This window comes from Hippichthys cyanospilos, chromosome 7 (assembly GCF_059441005.1).
Source record: "Hippichthys cyanospilos isolate Australia breed blue-spotted pipefish chromosome 7, RoL_Hcya_1.0, whole genome shotgun sequence".
Taxonomy (NCBI): Eukaryota; Metazoa; Chordata; class Actinopteri; order Syngnathiformes; family Syngnathidae; genus Hippichthys; species Hippichthys cyanospilos.
This window is the reverse complement of record NC_142375.1, coordinates 23,059,066-23,072,740: the sequence shown is the minus strand read 5'-3', so window position 1 is coordinate 23,072,740 and position 13,675 is coordinate 23,059,066. Positions and strand designations below refer to the sequence as shown.

General features: G+C 44.1%; 1 protein-coding gene across 12 annotated transcripts in view; it reads left to right on the top strand.

The window, feature by feature from the left end:
• sorbs2a (sorbin and SH3 domain containing 2a) overlaps positions 1-13,675 on the top strand; it is a 51,694-nt gene that overhangs the window by 27,720 nt on the left and 10,299 nt on the right. For 10 of the 12 annotated variants that reach the window (XM_088419443.1, XM_088419445.1, XM_088419451.1 and 7 more), the window contains 8 exons: positions 1,259-1,325; positions 3,151-3,201; positions 3,269-3,497; positions 3,563-3,677; positions 7,452-7,508; positions 8,180-8,229; positions 9,927-10,108; positions 10,917-12,560. In XM_088419443.1, coding sequence (XP_088275569.1) covers positions 1,259-1,325; positions 3,151-3,201; positions 3,269-3,497; positions 3,563-3,677; positions 7,452-7,508; positions 8,180-8,229; positions 9,927-10,108; positions 10,917-12,560 — 2,395 coding nt within the window. Of the gene's footprint in view, positions 1-1,258; positions 1,326-3,150; positions 3,202-3,268; positions 3,498-3,562; positions 3,678-5,811; positions 5,884-7,451; positions 7,509-8,179; positions 8,230-9,926; positions 10,109-10,916; positions 12,561-13,675 lie in introns of all 12 variants that reach the window. The other 2 variants (XM_088419453.1, XM_088419447.1) reach the window with 2 other exon arrangements.

Sequence of the window (13,675 nt, the reverse complement as noted above, 5' to 3'; positions counted from 1 at the left end):
CAGTCTTGGCGCTTAAATGCTCAGGCCAACACTCTCCCTCTCTGTGGAAGCTTTTTTTTTTTTCTTTTCTCTGAGGCCAAACACATTTTTTACTGCTACTGAATAAAGGCATCATTAAGTGTGAGTGGTTCTTTAGTAGACGTGTACCGCGTGTGTACAAAGACACAAATACCGCACTTTATGTTAAATGTCAGCCTTGCTAATGCATATAGCAGAAGAACAGATGGACGTTTGTGGTACATACAAAGAACTTTATGGATTTTTCTTTGACTAAGTGCAACAGAAAAATCAGTGTGTTATAATTTCTCAAATGCTAACAGTTGCTATGCTAACATCAATTCTGATAGCATCTGTAATACTGTATAGTTGATGTGTTTATAGTCAGGTTGATAAGATTGATAAAATAGTCGTAAATGCCATGCTAACATTTAGAGAAGCTTATAGGCAGAGTGATACTTACCAATCTACATTTTATATCCTTAACTCCCGGGATTTTTCACCAGCCTGACTTTATTATCACCCGACCGAGGCTGACTTTGAAAGACATCAGCAAATATAAAGAAAATATTGACTTAACCTCAAAATCTTGGCATCAGCCCTATCCATTTTGGGAGGGGAATCCTGCACCACCCTTATGCACCAAAATTGTAAAAATGTGATAGTAGCAAAAGTAACCACTTTGTATATTTATATATTCATGAAATTTATGATGTCATAGTTAGAGTATTACGACTTGAAGACTTTGCGTTATCGGAGTCCAGGCTTTACCAATCATCAAAGTAATTAAAAGGCTTGCAAATGTCATAAGTTGGCCGCTAGCGCCACCCGGTGGTGTCAACGCAAAAATTTATATGGCGAGTTGCCGTCGGATGGACTCATGCAAAAATCCGGGGAAATGCATAATAAAACATAGGGTTTTCTATCCGTCCAAAACTGACAATATTTCCAATTTTGAATGGCAGTAAACGAGCCCGACACGGGCTAAAATCGGATGTACCTCTCGACCTCCCGTTTGCAAGTATTTAGACGGGATGGCAGCATGGCGTATTGAAAGTGGTCCCGTTTACAACAACAGACAAAAATGATGTGCGAAATCTACTGTTGTTTTTAAAACATCTTGGCACATACTTGGTTGATTGATCAGGACTTTAAATGTAGTAGTCAGATACTCTCACGCATATGACTTGATAAAATTCTGACACACACGCTAACGGTTGCTTATGCTAACGTTTTTCTCTCTCTCTCTCCCCCTCCATAGACGGTAGACCGGCCTAAAGACTGGTACAAAACCATGTTCAAACAGATCCACAAGGTCCACAAAGCGGGTAGGTTAACTTGACTGCAGCTTGACCCTAAGAAGCTCCCATTGGTCGTGTGATGAATTCTCTCATTAACGACGCCTCCCCCACCCCAAAGAACTCGTCCGCCCTCGCGCCCCGAGCCAGAACTCATTAGGCCGCCGGTGAAGACTTGCTAATAAGACGCAATCCGTCCTGGGAAAAGCGCTCCAATTTAGAGGGTCTGCCCGCCAATGTCCGGCATAGGCCTTGTTTGTTCTTGACTGCTCGGGCTACAAATACCAGCGCCGCTATTGCGTAATCGCGCGTGTGAACGTGTTGATCCTGATGAATAATGAGAAGCAAAATGCCTCGGTAGGGCGCCGCTGACCTCCAAAGCAACAAGTCAAAGGCTCATTTTTAGGCGTTTTATGGGGAAAAGTGGGGACAGAGTCGTTTTAAGATCCACAGCTGGCTGACGGAGGCATGAAAAAGCGTGTGTGCGGTCAGGGGGGGGGCAATGTGGATGTTGGGTGGCATACAATACGAAATTTAGCGGAGGCCAATCGGGGAATGTCATGGCAATGACATGTCTGCGAAATTTTCGGATTATAGAAAACAGTGGATTTAATAGTCTGGTTTTCGAGAAGCGCAGCATCCGTTATTAGTCTTCTTTGGAAAGAAGTCAATTACACACAATAGAAAACTGTTTTACAAAGCTTTTTTGGGTGCTACAAAAAAATGATCCTGGAATGCATTGCTTTTTATTATTAAAAATCTTTTTTTTTTTTTTTTTTTTTTTTTTCTGTTTTATCGTGTCCGAATATTAAGGATGGTCGCTACCACTTTGTCCAGAACTGTACCGGTACAAGTACTCAGCTATACAGTGGTACCTCTACTTGTTATGCCTCTTGTTATGAAAAATTTAGCTTACGAACGGCTCGGCGGAGAAATATTGTCTCTAGTAACGACAGTAAATTCAAGATATTGAAGATACCTTATTCGCATTTTAGCAATGGCATCAAACAGGAAGCACTTCACATGACCCCAAACGAAACTTTAGTAAACTAATGCACAAAAATAGTCCAAAAAATAGATATATACTGTAAATGTTGGACCTTTTGCCATTTCTACTTTGCAGTCATAAAACTGTTCCAAAAGAACGGCCCAAACTCGTATTGACTTCCATCGATAGCAGGATACTTTGGCCAGATATCGGCCTGATACTGACACTTGGTATCAATACTCGTAACTCTTGTTACAAATTATGGAAATTGCTTTAATTTTATTTTATTTTTTTAAGAAATCATGAAAAAACCACGCTAGGGAGCTGAAATTTCCAGCAGATGATTAAAACATGTAACATTTCAAAAGGAAACGATCCCGACATTTCTATGTGATTGCAGCTGGATCTGCGAGATTTTATGGACAAAAACTATCATTGTCCAAATTTTGGACCATATAAAACCATTCTCATGACAATTTTTGCGATGCATTTTAATCAGATTCATGACATTGGTTGTTCCTGCCATTTTTGCAGCATTCCGTTGAGCGGCGGTCAAACTATGTCAGCAAACAGAAAATTCTTTGTTGACTTGTGTTTCACCTCAAGACAGTAGATGGCGGTAGAGACCAGTTAATGGCTTTGCCTTTGTCATTTTTCAATTTTTTGCGCGTTTAAATAAGTTTAACCTACATATGTCTGGCTGGAAGTGATGCCACAGAACAATTTGAGTGGCTGATTGGAAAAAAAATCATAAAAAACTTTCATTACTACACCTTTAAAAGCGTTTACAAAATCAGGCAAAAAAACATGCAACGTGTATTGTTTGAAAGTGCGTGCGCAGGGGTTAATGTACGCTTTACTTTTCAGATGACGACTATTCGGACACCTACAGCGCAACATATGCTATCGTTAACAACGGTGAGCCGATATGTTTTTCATGGCAGTAAGTTATTTGCTGCAACGTAACGTTCTGCGCGTCGTCCAGACGACTACAGCGTTCCACCCAGCGCCACCCTGGCCCACCCCGCCCCACGCACGCACACGTACAGGCCACTGGCCAAGAGCCTGTCGGACAACGACGGGCAGCGCCTGGCCGCCCGGGACCCCTCGCCTTCGCCGTCGCCCGTGCCTCCTTACCCGCCGCCGCCGCCGGCGCCGTCCCTGCTGCAGTTGAGGGCCCGAGACAGCGACCGGGACAGGGACACGCCAGATATGTGAGAGAATATCCCCGCCTCGCGGGAGTTGGGAGTTGTCGCTTCCTAAAAGTTCTTCTTTGCAGGAATGAATGGGGTCCTCCCGACAGGAAAGTGGACACGCGAAAATACCGCGCCGAGCCGCGGAGTATTTTTGAGTATGAACCCGGGAAGTCCTCCATTCTAGAGCACGAAAGACCTGTAAGTATTTTCTATTCCATACATTTATACTGATAACAAATGTGAACTCCATAGAAATCCCAGCGGAGAGTTTGAACTCATTAAATCACAAGGACAAACTTTCACTTTTTTTTTTTTTTATAAGAGTCTAGACCAGAGGCGTCAAACTCATTTTTATTTTGGGCCACATTGTAGTTCTAGTTTCTGTCAGAGGGCCGGATGACTGTGAAGTCAAATCTTTTTTAAATGCTTTTGTAAAACACGCACCAAGTTTTGAAATCAGAGGCCAGCAAAAACTGATTGTGAATTAAAAAATTGCTTGTATTTTCTCCACAGATTTTTAAAAGTTAAAGACAACTTGCAAATTTGCTATTTTAGCCAGAAACTTGAAGTCAAATCAGCATTTTGCGGGCCACAAAAAAATGATGTGGAGGCCCCGATCTGGCCCCCGGGCCTTGAGTTTGACACCTGTGGTCTAGACTTTCAAAACCAGATATTTATATTTTCAATAACTTTTAAGAGTCTAGACCAGGGGTGTCAAACGTACTTTTTCCATGGGCCGCATTGTATTTATAGTTTTTGTCGGGGGGGCTTTTATGACTGTGAATTCGCAGTCATTTCAGACTGTAGAAAAAACAACCTTGTTTTCATCTACGCTCATTTGCGATAAATTGAAAAGTTGCGCTAGACACTGCCTCACGACATAGCGACTCAGCCCCATAGAAATAAACACTTGAAAACGTCATGCAAACTACTCTTAATAAATGACCGCGCGGATCTTCTTAATTATAACGCTGAGTAAACATTTCTTTTTTTTTTTTCTCAATCACACTCATTGTGTTGCTTTTGTGCTTTTCGATTGCACGCTGCTGTCAGCAGCCAGCAGCCGGCCTCTCTGCTTTTCACGCTGACTCATCGTTCCCCCAAAACCGCAGTTAAGCGAGATGGATGCGATGAAAAACAGGCGCCGGCATGTGTGCGGGAATAGGATTAGAACAATGGAAAACGCCGGACGACAGAAGTCGGGGAGAACGTTTTTTTTTCTATTAAAAAAAGGTCTCGAAAGGCCGTACTAAATTGGTGAGCAACTACTGTGAAATGAGATTGAAAAATCGGGCCCCTGAAGTCACTTCATCGTGAAATTTCGGTTAATCGCGAGTAAACAAAAAAAAGTGTCGAGAACTCACGGTCAGTCTGCTAGGGTGATACTTTTGCTTTCAAAACTAATTTCTTCCAGGAGGAATTTCATAATATGATTGTTTCATAAGTAGAGACGCTTTTTACATGTAACTAGCCTGATCCGTTCCAAGCCCCCCAAAAAGGCTCCTAAACGCCATAAGTGAATATTACTAAGTTATAAAAATCCATCAAAAATAATAACAAATACATATTACAATTACTTTAGTGCATAATAATCAAAATATATCATGTAAAGAATAATAAAAACGCTCCTAAACACTTTAAGAGACTTTTGATTACAAACCTTTCTTATTCTAAGGCATAAGAAAATATTCTGTCCGATTCCAAGGCGTTTGACTGTCAGAATTTTCCAATGTGCACAAAAACTTAAGCCCAATCCAGAGTTTGTTTTTTTGTTTACCACAAACCTTTCTTAAACTAAAGCCCACCAAATTTCTGGTCAATTTCAGAGTTTTTTGACCATCAAACCACCAGATTTTCCTCTGTCCACAGAAAATTTAGCCAACTTGTAAGACTTTTGACTAGAAATCTTTCTTGTCCTAGGTCCTAAGAAAATATTCGGTCAGATTTCAAGTTATTTCACTGTCAAATCACCCGATTTTCCTACATCCACAGAAATTTCCGCACGTCTCCAGAAAACGAAGCCCAATTTCAAGACTTTTGACTAGAAATCTTTCTTGTTTTTAGTCCTAAGAAAATATTCGGTCAGATTCCAAATCAAACCACAATGGTTGAGTTTTGACAACCGTAATTCTTCAATTCTAATGTCAGTCGATCCCGCATTGTACGTACCGAACCGGTTTTTGAATAGGCTTATATTTCTTTCGCCCGAGGTCCGCATCCACTTCCATCTCGTGTTCCTCCCTCACCGTACACTCCATGTTTATTTGACTTCTCTCCATACTTCCTTCTCCTTTCTTGTCTCTCTTCCCACTGTCACGTTTTTTTTTTCCAGACCTATGATGACATAGATTTAGAGAACGAGCCTTGGTATAAGTTCTTTTCCGAACTGGAGTTTGGCCGCCCGGTAAGTTAGCTGCAGGCCTAGCTAGTTGTGAGCCCTCTCTTGCTTTCTCGGCCTCCGCACTCTGTTTTTCTCCACGCTATCCTTGTGGGTTTTGTTACTACTTATATATAGAACTGTATATGTGTGTGTGTGTGTGCGCTAGAAGACCGGGTGGGGCTCTCTGTGTGGGCATGATGTAGTAGATTGTTGGGTGCTGTGACTCCTCTATAGCCCACCGACGCTCCATCGGACTTAATTTGCTGTTTCGTTTTGCTTTTAGGCTGTCGGCTAGCATACATTAACATATTGAGACTCAAACCTGTCATTTTTATTCAGTAGATGAATACGGGTGATTTTTTTTTTCCACCCACCGCAAAAGCAGTTAGGCTGCGATCCAAATTAGAGGACTTTTAGGTAGGTAAAAACCTACAGTGGAACCTCTAGGAGGATTTACTTTAGCGCCCTCTGCTGGGGAAAATATGCAGTACTATTCAGGTGCAATCATTAGCGGCACACTGCTGTTTTTTTTTTCAGTCATGCCTTTGTCTTTTGCTCACACTGCATGAACACATTTGGCGTGTGTGTGTGTGCGTGTGTGTGTTTATATGCACTCATGGGTCACTTTAGTAGTTGCATCCAAGAGGAGCTCCCTTTACATACTTAATAAATCTACTTAAGGAAATAACTTAGGCCAGGTCCCTTTATTACTTTCATCAGGCAATTGAACCATTGATTTCTTTCGGCCAATCACAAAAGAATAAAAAGATTTAATAAAAAACTTTGCGAATATAAAGTGCATAACAGCAATGTATGGTATATTATTAAATAAACCAAAACGTAAAATTGCATGTTGTTCGGAATATTTAACGATAATATGATGCAATCAGGGAAATTGAAATGAATTTGAATTGTTGCTGAAACCACAAAAAATTTCCCTGATTGCATCATACCAATATAGACACATTACTAAATCCTGAAACATAGACTGTTTACCAAAACATTAAAAATTTATGAAAATAACAACAACAAAAATGCATATACTTCAACAAATACCTTAGGTCATATTGAAATAGACTTTTTTTTTTTTTTTTTTTAATCCTCCATCACCATTTGATCACTAAAACAAACAACCTTAGATACAGTCTGCATACATACAGTGCATACACCGTTATTATTATTATTAATATTACTATTATTATTATTGTAGACATGAGTAAAAGCCGTAGTATTTTGAATGTACGCATTTCAATGAAAACATCTCAACCTCCTGCTTATTATTGTGTACATTTTCCGTTCCATAAGATGACCTGATGCTCAAAAAGCATAATTTTTCAATATTGAATTTCAATAGGTTGCTTGTGTGTACCTAACAAAGTGACCGTGAGCTGTGTATGTAAGTTTGTGTTTTAGAAATTAATTCATACATAAATATCTGAATTTTCTAATGGGTGTCCACTCTTCCCCACATATTTTTTTTTTTTTCCCGCTCCCCATGATGCCGCCACCGCTTCTCCTCCTTCACCTCATCTTCACCTTCCTCCTCTTGCTCTTCCTCCTCCTGCCTCCCACGCTCATCCCTGCCGCTCAAGCCTCCTAAAAAACGGCTGGATTACAATCCAGACGTCTCGGCACGCCAGCGCATCGAGGTAAATGATGGATGTGCTTAGTGATTGTGAAGTGCGGCAAAATTAGTCAGCAGTGTCCTTATCCAGTGCTTTATGTTTATTTTTTTATTTTATATATATATATATATATATATATATATATATATCGAACCTGTGGGGCTGCTGGGGAATGAAAATCGTCAAATATATTTTTAGCATATGCCACGGGCCGCAAAATTGCGGATGGCCGTCCGTAAATGGCCCCCGAGCTGTAGTTTGCACACCCCTTCTGTACAGTATATTACTGGGAAGAAAAAAAAAATGACAGCAGAAACTACATTCTTTGCCCTTCTTTCAAGATTGTTGAATCCCTTATTTCGGTGTGTTCCAGTTGATCCAGTCCATGTTTGTAAGGCAGCACTTGATCCCCCCACCCCTCTCCACCCTTAGCTTAGCTCCTTTGCTAATTCACCTTCATTCTACAGAGCAGCTGTGCAAAGTGCTTTGTTTTTGCCAAGGTGCACCACGTGGAACCATCATCTCCGTTACGCCGATCGGTGCCGCGGCGGGGGGGGGGGGCTTTTTGAATGTGACACATCCAGAGGCGCGTGCAGGCTGCGGCGCAATCGGGAGTCAACTCCAGCATTTGTCCCCCCCTTTTCCCCCTGGCTCATTTCTCTCCTTTTTTTCTTTCTTCTTCTTCTGTCTTCCAGGCCACCCTGCTGGTCGCTCCTGCAGACAAGCCCCCAGAAAGACCTGCAAGGTAACCCCCTTGTTTCTTTTATCCCCCCCCCGCCCCCTCTGACGTGCCCCTCCCCCCATCTTGTCAACATCCCGACTCCATGCTCCGATTGAGCGCTGCGCTCTTGCTTTTAGTATCGCTCCTTTTTTGCTGACATTTCGACGTTACCATCATGAATATTCATTTCACTCAAGACAAAGACTTTTCATACATTATTTGCTATCTAAACAGGGAAAAAAAAAAGCTTCGAAGTGTGCCCTTCACCTTTTTTTTACCTTCACTCCATCTTTCCCTTGTCCGTTCTTTGCCTTCGGCCTGATTATGAAGTGACACTGAGTAAAAATAGGATGCGATGAATAGGTTGAGTCGTTTTCAATGGAAAGCTCTCTTGCGAAGCTTTTTAAATGAGCACAAAAAGCCAATGCCAAGAGCTCAATGCTAGCGTGTGAAATGATAATAAGCGTAAATTGTTTCCTCAAAATTCTACCTCCTGACACAGTTCATTTTTGCAACGTACACTTTTTTTGGCTCATCAATCAAGGGTTTCGGGACTCCTAAAAACGACCTGTTTATTCAATTCTTTATTTAATAGAGGGCTTTAGCAGTTTAGCTTAAAATTTAAACTTTAGCTTAAAATTGTCCACATTTTCTGATTCCAGCCTCCCAACTGTTTTAAGTTTAATCCAAATAAAAGATTTGCAAACAATAACCAAAGCAGTAGTTGCAAGTGTAACATCATGTTGCTTAATTGTTGAGTTGTTGTCTATTATATGTGGTAGTGCTTAAACAAAAAAAAAACAATAACTGAATAATAAACAGTGATCATGGAAAATAGTTTTGTCATACGTCCTAATGCAGAGTAAAATTGTAATCTGATTAAGCGATGCAATAATTGATTCTAAAAATATATGTTCGTGAGTCGAGACAACGCACAGACAGTTTGTCGTTTTAAACACTTCGGTCAGTAATTTAAAAAGAAAAATAAAGCCAAACACATCAAATAGTATTTAATTGCAGAGGTGGGCACTTTGTCAGCACTGCTTGTAACTGTAGAACAACAGACATGCTGTTAACTTTACGAAAACAGAAAAAAAAAAAAGAGTCAAATGTCGCCCTCTAGTGGTGGCGGAAGGTTGTGCAAAAATACACGGATCTAAGATTACTATTTTATCTGGCTCAATAAAATGACGGACCGTTGATGAGGGAAAGGGGGCGTGGCTCTGACGAATATGAGACCAGCAAAAAAATGTAAGTTGCTCACCTCTTTTTATTTCTTTTAAATCCACCAAGTTTTGACATAGTCTTTGGCCAGATGCCAATGATGCGTATTAAACATTTTTATAAAAATTGGAAGATATCAAGAGTGGGCACCCATAAAAAAAAAAAAATGCCCACTGTGCAGGAAATCTGCAATTTTGCTTGCTGCCATTTTGAATTGCAAGTAAACATTTTGGTCGAATTCAAGGACTTATTTGAACACACTCCTGCGCGAGTGATTCCGCGCCAACATTGTCCGATTTATTCAACTTTGAAACTCCATCTTTATTGTGGCCTCTCTTGAACTATGAAGGAGATAAAAAGATGAGCAAAAAGTTATTTTTCAGTTCGAAGTCATTACCTTTTGCGACCCAATTTATAATTCCACGTTGCCATCTTGAATGAGGGGCGTGTCCCAATTCTTGTAGGCACAGATTAAGAATGTAGTTTTCGTGTTTCAGCGCCGCCAGCGATTACAGAAAGAGAAGGAAGTCGGAACCCGCCGGCTCCCAGGCCAACGCGCTGTCGTACGGCGGTCGAGCGGCGACCTCGCCCAAAGCGCCCGACGCCAGCAAGTCCGCCGGGGGCGCCCTCAAGAAGCCCGTCGTTCGCTCCTCGCCGTCCTCGCCCTCACGCGCCAAAGGTACCATTTTACAGTGAATTCCAGTTTGTCTCCTGTGTGTTTAGATCAGTGCTTCTCAATTCTTTTTTTTGCAAAGCCCCCCCCAAATGACTTAAAAAACATAATTATCTCTGAAATTCGTATGCGTACCCAAAATTGAATCATTTTTTGAACATTAACAAAAGAAAAAAAAGCAATATAAATCAACTTTAGACAAATTTTACCTTCACTTTTGACAGAGTTTATATGGGTTACATGTTAGTTCGAAACTGAAAAAAAATAATAAAAGTGAATCTGAAATATAAAATTTTCAATTGTCAATCCCCAAACTGAACTGTGGATACTGAAAGAAAAATGTTAAATCAATAACAACTAATACACGTAAATTGATTGGGACATTAACATCAGCGCACCAATATCTTAAAACATTTAGAAAAAGATATAAAAATCATTCTGATTGTTTTCTAAATCACCTTAACCATTAATGTGATTTAGAATAAAAGTTTTTGACAACAGTTTATAAAGTTGAAAAGACCCACTCAGACTTTGACAAACGGAGCGCCACCTGGTGCCGCGGAGGTGCACTTACACAAGCAAAGCCTGTTCCCCGGGGTCCTACGCACCCCCGGTTGCGTCGCATCGCGCCCCCGCCCCCTCCCCCATTTGAGAAGGACTGCTTTAGATTGTAGAAGCTTTTTCCCCTCCTTCCTCCGCCTCCGTTCTTGCTCGCTTAACTTATACGCTTAACATGCTTTCCTGCTTCTTCTTCTTCTCTCCCACCACGCTGCTCTCTTGTGGGACGTCTTTAAAAATAAAAAATAAAAAAAAGGTGGGGCCGCATGCATCATGTATTCAAATACGTTGACCTCTTCGGGTCCTTGCCAGCACTCCTCCTCGCCCCCTCTCCCCCCTCCGTCGGCGTCCTCCAACGAGGGGGCTCCGGCGCCGCCCCCGCCCGGCGGCAAGCTCAGATCCCGCAGCTGCGACGACTTGCTGGGCGACGGTCCGAACCGAGGCCGCGCCTGCCGCTCGGAAAGCGCCGGCTCGCTGCTGTGCGACCGCTCCGACTCCGATGGGTCCGCGAGCTCGGCGCCCCGCCTCCGCCGCCGGCTTCCGCACGACTCGCCGGGCTTCCTCAAGCTCTACCGCAAGATGCACCACATCGACAGGGCTCACCTGCTCCCGTCCGACGTGATCCGTTCGGTCCGCGCCCGCATCCTCGAGCTGGAGCAGCAGCCCCATCTGCGCCTGCGCCGCCTCGCCCCTTGGGCACCCTCCACCGGCTTGGAAGTGCCCCGCGACACCGTGCCCAACCGCATCTCCACCTTTGAGAGTCTGATCGAGAAGTCCAAATCCATGCCCAACTTGGGAGACAGCGAGGCGGCGTCGGGAGCCACCACTCCGGGCGGCTCCTCGTCCCGAGCGAGCAGCGGCGGCGGAACCCCGAGTTTTCCAAAACGCCGTTTCTCCATCGAGTCTCTGCTGGAGGAGGACGACGGCGATAGAGGGCCTCCCCCCGCCGCGGACCACTCGCGTAAACCGCGCAGCCCGCCTGAGGGTCAGCCCCGCGTAGGGCCGGAGCCCGATCGCGGGGCCTCTTACCTGGCTCCGCCCGTGCCTCGGGCGCCGCGGCCCGACTACTCCGACAGCGAGCAGGACGCCGTCGCCTCGGACCTTAGCGACTTCATCCAAGTGGAGGGCTCCTCGTTCTGCAGCGAGAGCGACTTCGACCACTGCTCGCTGACGTCCTCGGAGAGCATGTACGGCTCCGCCACGCTGCGCCGCCACCTCCGCCATCACCGCCGGCACCCTGGCCACCAGAGCGTGGGCCAGGGCCAGGGCTACCAGCACAGACACCTCATTAGTTCCTGCAAGGGTCGCTGTCCGGCCTCTTACACCCGCTTCACCACCGTGCTTCGCCACGAGCGACAACGGGCCCGCCAGGACCCCCAGAGACCTCCGCCGCCCAGTCGCGGCACCCGCTCCCAAGTCCAGAACCCCGAGTCCCAGCAGTCCATGTCCAAGCTGGCCTACCTGGTCAGCCCAGTGCCTTTCCACAAGAAAAAGGGCGGCGGCGGCGGCGGCGGCGGGCACGGTCGCGGAAGCAGACCGAAATCCAAGCAGGCCATCTACGAAGCGCTGGACGCCGCGCTGAGGGACATCTACGAGCACATCCGAGCCGAGCGGGGGCACGGGGGCTCCGGGACCCCCGACGACAGCATCCTGAGGAGAATCCTCTCCGAGCTGCTGCCCGGCGTGCCCGAAAGAAGCTCCTCGTTGCCGGGAAGGAGAAGGTGTTGGCACGAGGGCGCCTCGGACGGGTACACCTCATACGGAGGCGATCCTCCCACGCCGCACTCGCAGTCTCCCCGCCTCCAGTCGCCAGTCAGTGCCTGTTACAGACGCCACTTGAACGCCAACTGTAATGATTACGGGGAGGAGCATGGCAATGGGAATGGTGTTTTTTATTCAGGTGGAGATGACGCAGTTATATCATTCGCTCTTTGTCCCATTCACCACCTTGCTCGCATTATTGTGCTTTTTCAACATGCCTCCATCAAGTGTTTGCACTGTAAATTCTCAAGATAAAAGTTTTCCATATATAAGAATAGGCATGTGACGATGACAGGGTTGACGGTATATTCCGTGGTGTTGAAAAATCAAGGTTTTGATAACTGCTAATACCGTCTTATAACTGAGCCGACTCAACAAGCCGACTCAACAAGGAAATGAAACGGAAATCTTCATTTGCGAGCAAAATCACAGATTTATGATCTCGCTAGTCTGGTGTGCCTCACTGTGGACATACGTAGAAGTGCGGTGCAGGTTGATGATACGGTATCGCTAGTGCTTGCAGAGTTGACTCAACAAGCTGCCTGTTTAAAAATGATTACATGGCACTCGATTTTTTTTTTTTTTACCTTCTTGGAATGCATGGAGAATAAGGAGGACAACTTATGTCTTTCACAAGCCTTTTAATGACTTCATTGAGTGGCTTAGCCTGACTCCCATCATGCAAAGTTCTCGCTATTCGTTGTGGAACTTGAACGTTGTGCAAATGCTTTGATCCCACAACTGAATGTTGCGGGAAAGCTTTCATTTTGCTGCAAAGAGGCGTTTTATTTCATGCATTTTATTTCACGCATAAAATTATATCTGCATTGAATAGCTGTTAACATTATTTTTCTCACCAAAAGAAAATTCTTCGAAACGAAACAGCCTTATTTTTGCTCAAGTTTACTATACCGTCACACTCTGATATCGACACGTGCCTACACGAGAATTTACAGGCTACAGTGAACCCCTGCCTAACTGCAATTAGCTATTTTCGACTAAAGTATGCTAACTTGCTACATCTGCGCTGAAGGACTAACGTCTTCAGAAGTCGGAATGAGCTAAGTTGAATCTGTCTCTTATGCGGGTTTGAAGAGAATTTGCTTCATTTGCAAACTATGTGTCAGTCTCAGTCAGGGGTTTGCTTTCTGATTGCCATAGCACAAATCACGGCCATCTTGGAAGTCGTTTTTGCAGAATCGCCTCTCATTTTAAATGTTTGCCCCCATGTTTTTTTGTTTTATTGTTTTACTG